This window comes from Lolium rigidum, chromosome 3, assembly GCF_022539505.1.
Source record: "Lolium rigidum isolate FL_2022 chromosome 3, APGP_CSIRO_Lrig_0.1, whole genome shotgun sequence".
Classification (NCBI taxonomy): domain Eukaryota; kingdom Viridiplantae; phylum Streptophyta; class Magnoliopsida; order Poales; family Poaceae; genus Lolium; species Lolium rigidum.
In genome coordinates, this window is record NC_061510.1 from 209,111,935 (window position 1) to 209,118,823 (window position 6,889).

The following is a 6,889-nucleotide window of genomic DNA, read 5'->3' on the forward strand; positions in this document are numbered from 1 at the left end:
AACCGTGTGCACCGTTGCACGTACCGGCGTACCGCGGCGCGGCACGCAGCCCCTGGGGCTCTCGCCGTCGTCCACAACAAGGGACAGCGACCCGGCGCGCGGAGCACACGGCCTCTCCCGCTCCGTTCCCATCCGATTCTTTCCCAGCAGCAAGAGGCCACCGCGACAGCGAGGACCACACGCGCGCATCACTCACACGATTTTCATCACACCACACCACCATGCGCCCGCTTTCTCCCTCTCGCTCCAAACAATGGCGTCGCGTCGCGCGCCTGGGCCCCTACCACCTCCACCACCACCACCACCACCACCAGGTGTATTAATCCCAGTTTACTCAGTATAGCTAATTGCAATTGCAATTTCCCCCCTCCCTCTTCACTTTGCTAGTAGTGTGCCATTGCGCTGCCTCTCTCTCTATCTGCTTTCTCTCTCCCCGCACCGGCGTCCGGAGTAAAGGGCTCGAGCAACGAAAGCACGCCCTCTTTTTCTTCCCTCCTTCGCCAAAAAGAGAGATCGGGGAGGGGGCAAGCCTAGGATTCCCAGCAATTCCACTGCCAAGCCAAGGAGCAGCAGCCCCGCCTCCCCTGAATCTTGGGACTCCGTGCTCCCTCCTCCCTTCCTGCTCCGCTCCGCTCCGGGGAGCGCATCTCGGGGGATTTGTTCCTTCGTCCTGCTCACCTCAGCTCGAGCTCGCGAGGGGAGGTGTTGGATTCGGTTTCGCGGTGTGGTTGGGGGCCGGAAAAGAAAGCGAGGGGGAGTGGTTACTTCTTCTTGGCTTCTTGTAACGGGAGCGCGCTTCGTTGGCTCGCTCCTGCCTGCCTGCCATTAAAGGCGGCGCCTTTGCCCCCTTTGATTATCCCCCCCTCTCCCCCTCTCCACATCTGCCTCCCCGGTGGTTGGGTTCGGTTTCTGGATCCTCCGGCGACCTCCTCCTGTTCGATTGCCTTCGGAAAGCCGCGGAATTTCGCGCCGCTCCCCCCTTCTGAAAGGTCTGAATCTTGGCGCCGCCGCCGTCCCGTGTTTCTGGTGCGGCGGGTCGGTTTCTTGGAGGATCTGCGGCGCTTCTCTTGGAGGGGATTTGGGCGCCTGGATGTGAAGAGATTTCGGATTCGGAAGGAACACAAAAGGGGACAACAAGGCTCTGATTTGCCGTGGTATGTGCCATGAGGAAGCTCTTCTTCTCCGAGTTGTCCTCCTGCAAGGAGACCAAGCTCCACGCCGCCACACACTCATGGCTGCCTCTCGACAAAGGGAAGCTCTCCAAGTTCACTGCTCACTCCAGCTCATCCTCTTCCTCCTCCATGTAAGCATTCTTGCCTCCCCACCATCTCCAATTTCTTTGCAACAAGACCGAATTTTTCTTGCCTTAGTTAGTCAGTTGGTTAGCCAGTCTCGCCTTAGTGTGGAAAATTCAGTCTTTTTGTTGATACAATGCTACTACCAGTTGGTTTTTGTTGTGAAGAGCCAGCTGATTAAATGTCTTCGCTTGTATTTGTGTTGCAGAGAATCTCTGATGAAAATGCCGGAGCCGGCGGTTCTTCCGCACTTTAAGCCCGCTGACTACGTCGATATACTGGCTCAGATTCACGAGGAGCTGGAGTACTGCCCTCCGGATGACAGGTCATGCCTGTACCTGCTCCAGTTCCAGGTTTTCCGCGGCCTTGGGGAGACCAAGTTGTCGCGGAGGAGCCTCCAGGCCGCGTGGGAGAAGGCGAGCACCATACACGAGAAGCTCATATTCGGGGCTTGGCTCAAGTACGAGAAGAGAGGAGAGCAGCCGATATCTGACCTTCTTGGCTCCTGCGGCAAGTGCTCCCAGGAGTTCAAGCTGCTGGATTTCGTCTCGCAGATCTCTGCCGAGTCACATGGGATGATAAGCTATGACGACGAGTCTGATGAATTCCAGGGTTCTTCCGTGGTTCATCTCCGGATAAGAGATGACATGATCGCATGTGATCGCCGGAAGCTTGCCGCGTTGTCTACTCCACTCTATGCAATGCTTAATGGCGGCTTTCGGGAATCATATCTTGAAGTCATTGACATGTCTCGAAACGGCATATCCCCTGTCGGTATGCGAGCAATCAGTAAATTCAGCCTGTCAGGAAGACTGCCGTATTTGTCAGCTGAAGCTATTCTGGAAATGCTTGATTTCGCCAATAAATTCTGCTGCAAGGGCCTCAAGGATGCTTGCGAGCGAAAGCTTGCTTCTTTTGTTTCCTCCAGGCAAGATGCTATAGACTTCATGGAGTGTGCTATTGAGCTGGGCTGTTCCATTCTTGCGGCCTCATGCTTGCAGGTTCTCTTGAATGAACTTCCAGAGTGCTTGAATGATGAGCAAGTGGTTAGGATATTCTCCTCAGCAAATAAGCAGCAGAGGTCCACCATGGCTGGCAATGCATCTTTCTCTCTATATTGCCTTCTTAGTGAAGTCTCCATGAGCATCAGTGCAACATCGGATGTCACCATAAGCTTCTTGGAAAAGCTGGTGGACTCAGCATCAGATTCTAGACAGAAGCAGCTGTCTTTGCATCAACTGGCTTGCATGAGGCTGCTAAGGAAAGATCACACTGAAGCTGAGCGCCTGTTCAATGCTGCCTTTACCGCTGGTCATCTCTACTCGGTAGTTGGCTTGGCTAGATTGGCCTCTCTGAGGAGCAATAGGCACTTTTCTCTCAAGTTGCTTGACTCTGTCATGTCATCTCGTTGGCCTCTTGGGTGGATGTATCAAGAGAGAGCACTATATTTGGATGGTGATAGCAAGCTGGAAAATCTCAACAAGGCTACTGAGTTGGATCCTACGCTGACATATCCTTATATGGTTCGAGCTGCTTCTTTGATGAAAAGGCAAAGTGTTGAAGCTGCCCTGATGGAGATTAACCGGATCCTGGGATTTAAGCTGGTTCTGGAATGCTTAGAGCTAAGGTTCTGTTGCTACCTTGCTCTTGAGGATTATAGAGCCGCCTTATGTGATGTCCAGGCAATCCTTACGCTCGCTCCAGATTATCGTATGATTGGTGGTCGAGTTGCTGCAAAGCAGCTGCGTATGCTTGTGATGGAGAATGTAGAACAATGGACAACTGCTGATTGCTGGATGCAGCTCTATGATCGGTGGTCCTCTGTGGATGATATAGGATCACTCTCGGTCATATATCAAATGCTGGAGTCAGATGCTGCTAAAGGAGTTCTGTACTTCAGGCAATCTTTGCTACTTCTCAGGTAACTTAATTATTTTATGTTGTTGTGCATGATAATAGTTGGCATAATTCAGTTTGATAGTCGATCAATAATTGGAGTACAATCACATGGTTTGAGTCCCTGGCATGTCTTGCACCTACTAGTGTGGGGTTGTATCTGGAATGCTAATTCAGCATGGTTGCACTTGCACATGCCTCCTCTGATAACTTACATTATGATCTAGTTTTCTGGAAGTAATATATTATCTTAGGATTAATGTGATTTTGCGTTGTTTTGACCAGATTAAATTGTCCTGAGGCTGCAATGCGCAGCTTGCAGCTTGCTCGTGAGCATGCATCAAGCCAACATGAACGACTTGTTTATGAAGGCTGGATACTGTATGATACTGGCCACTGCGAGGAAGGATTGCAGAAAGCGGAAGCATCCATTGCAATACAAAGATCATTTGAGGCGTTCTTCTTGAAAGCTTATGCTTTAGCTGATTCGAGTCTTGAGCCATCAACCTCAGCAACAGTTGTATCGCTTCTTGAAGATGCATTACGTTGCCCCTCGGATAGACTTAGGAAGGGCCAAGTAAGATTTTTTTTCTATACCTCTTCCTCAGTTCTTACTTAGCTAGGCCTGTCATAATAAGGAGTTATTGTCCCGTTTCTCCAGTTGAGACTTAAGAGATCTTATGCCAGAAATAGGTACATTGTCTTGGGATATTGGCAAATTATGAAGTGGGAACTAAAAAAAAAACGGCTATTGCTTTTCTAGTATGCATGTGCATTTCTTTACTTGTCAAATGTGTAGGTGGCTCTTTATGGTTTAGATCAGGTGTTGCTATACCCGTGTATACTTATGTTCGGATGTTAAGATGTCGTATTCATTGTTGCATTTAGTAATGGGAATGGTGCATACCATTAAAAAATGGTTGTCCTGGTGTTCCTAACATGGCAACTCATTAACTTGTTTAAGTTAGAACATTCCATACAATCTAGGGATTATGAGAATAGTCATTTTACCACATGAATGAGTACTGGGCTGCCATTTTCAATAATTTCAACTGAAATACGTCATTTTTGTAGTCATATTAGGTACATGAAAACTGTTGCATCACTCGATCAACTCATGCAATTGAAAACTTTTTTTAGCGCAGCTTGATCCAATTTCATATATAGATGAATCTGTAACTATCTGGCCTGAAATGTTCAGAAAACATTCATCTTACACATATGGTTGTTTCACATCTTATAGGCCTTGAACAACCTTGGGAGTGTTTATGTGGACTGCGGGAAGCTAGACCTGGCAGCTGAATGCTACATTAATGCCCTAAAGATTGGGCACACAAGAGCTCATCAAGGCCTCGCCAGGGTCCATTTCCTTAGGAACAACAGAACTGGTGCATTCGAGGAAATGACCAAGCTAATTGAAAAGGCCAGGAGCAATGCATCAGCATATGAAAAGAGGTCTGAGTACTGCGATCGGGATCTAACTAAAGCTGATCTGCAGATGGTCACCAAACTTGACCCCCTGCGAGTCTACCCCTACAGATACCGTGCTGCTGGTAAGCATTTCTTCCTGCCTAGCATGTCTAGTTTTTGGTTTAACAAAGAGGAGACACACGCCGCCAGTTTCAAAGAAGGTTGAACTTTGAATATAAATTCTGGTGGCAGTAGTTCAATTTGGTAATATTGGTGTAGCTCATCTGTGCCCCCAACACCTAGATTGGGTTTGTGCTACTTTAACTAACCAACTACCAGTTCCTAACATGAGCTGGTAAGGAGTCAATGTTGTTTGCCATATTAGGATATTCTATGCCCAACTTGATCAGTAGGTGTAACAACCGTATATTTCATGTAGTTCCTGAATTAGCTCATCTGTTTAATGCCTGATTTGGTCCTCAGTTCTGATGGACAACCACAAGGAGAAAGATGCCATCTCGGAGCTGACCAAGGCGATCGCCTTCAAGGCGGACCTCAACCTGCTCCACCTGCGCGCGGCCTTCCATGAGCATGTCGGCGACATCTCGGGAGCCCTCCGGGACTGCCGTGCAGCGCTCTCGGTGGACCCCAACCACCAGGAGATGCTGGAGCTTCACCACCGGGTGAACAGCCAAGAACCCTGAGCCCGTTGTTGTACATACAGGAGGGGCTCCCATAGCGAAAACCCATACCAGTGTATGTTTTGTACCATACACAGCAAGCAGATCACAATGTGAGGAGATAGTAGCCAGCCATTTAGGTCTCTTCCCCCCCAAAACCACCATTCCTTGTGTCCCTAATTAGATATATGAAGCTGTCCATCATAGCTGTCCTATTAGTAAATTATTGTTGTCCTTTTGTGATTAAGCCTTTCTAATTGTACCCCTCCATCCATGTGCCCCAACCCATGTTGCCAACAAGTTTTGACTGTCACATGTGTAAAGGAAATGGAAAAAAGAAATGGAGAAGTGTATGATGAGCCGGTGTCAAACAGTGCTACTTTCTGATGCTATACTGATTGAACATTTGGTTCTTGGCTATTGGCTACTGATTATAAACTGAAATATTCAGAGCAATACCATGTGGGTTTACAATGATCTTTGTTTACAAGTGGCAGTCATCACCAGTCAGAATCTTTCGGCCAGTGCATGCTGCCATGATTGGACTGAAGAGTGAAGACTATGGAAGACGGGCAGGAATAGTCTGAAAGTGTGGTGGAGAGAGGGAAGTTTTATAGGATCCCTTTCCCCATAAAGAGGCATCTGCAGCTTCAGTACCACGCTGAACCTCGGATTCCAATCTTCTGTTGTCCTGGAGTAACTGCAGGGCAGGCTACTCGCGACAGCAAATGGACGCTATTGTTAGATCTCTGTAGACGAATGGAACGGAAGCTGCGGGGTCCCTGAACTGGAGGATATACTGAGATGTGTTTTTTTACATCTTTGCCAAAATCTCAAGAAAGGAATGCAGGCCGAGTTTTTTTTTCTTCTTTTTGTCCTAAACAGTGCGTAAGCTTCTTTCATTTATTTGTACACTTTAGCACTCTAGGAGGATATGACTGCTGTAGTGGACCCTAACAAGCATTGTTTTGTTTACAAATGCAACATAAAACCTATGGTATGAAAACATTTGGAATTAATCCTTTTGAGTTTTGAAAAAAAAAAGCTCCATATGTCGCCACTTAATTTGTGTTGCGTGCTAGCACTTCCAATTACTAACGTCACATCACCTACGTGTTCTTCCGGCGTTCGCCAGCCTAACAATTCCAAATAAAGATGACTTCATCATCACCTGTTGAGTTCATGTCAACACCATGCATGGTTTCTCAAGGAGAAACCTGATTGGCCAGATTAGGTAAAGAATAGGTGTATCCATCCGCGCAGAAATGCCGAAAAGTATGGTCTTTTCTAAGCCCTGCTCCCATTGACAAAACGTCAGGAAGGTCAAGAAGCAGCTCGCGTCATGAGCATACCCCAACTTTTGAGCTGGTTTTTAGCGGCAAGCTTTGCCGTGAGAGCTACATGCGAGAGAATAAGAACCTGGAGGATGAGGTCGTAGTAGGGTGGAGAGGATAAGAGCTTAAGTATGTGACGGGGAGCTCATGGATTTATGCTTGATGCTTCCCGGATACAAAAGGATTAATTCGACTGTGATGTGCCGACTACTTGAGAGTTAGGTGTCATGCTGGGATTTGTGTTTATCCTCTCCTGATGGGAGTTTATTGATTA

At 47.7% G+C, this 6,889-nt stretch overlaps 1 protein-coding gene across 1 annotated transcript; it reads left to right on the plus strand.

Moving 5' to 3' along the window:
• Window positions 1-1,138: 1,138 nt before the first annotated feature.
• LOC124702938 (ETO1-like protein 1) lies at window positions 1,139-5,652 on the plus strand (the record flags this gene model as incomplete). Its single annotated transcript, XM_047235117.1, is given in 5 exon segments — window positions 1,139-1,303; window positions 1,504-3,216; window positions 3,477-3,768; window positions 4,435-4,744; window positions 5,085-5,652. Coding segments are annotated over 5 exon segments (2,676 nt in total). The 3' UTR covers window positions 5,306-5,652.
• Window positions 5,653-6,889: the final 1,237 nt, after the last annotated feature.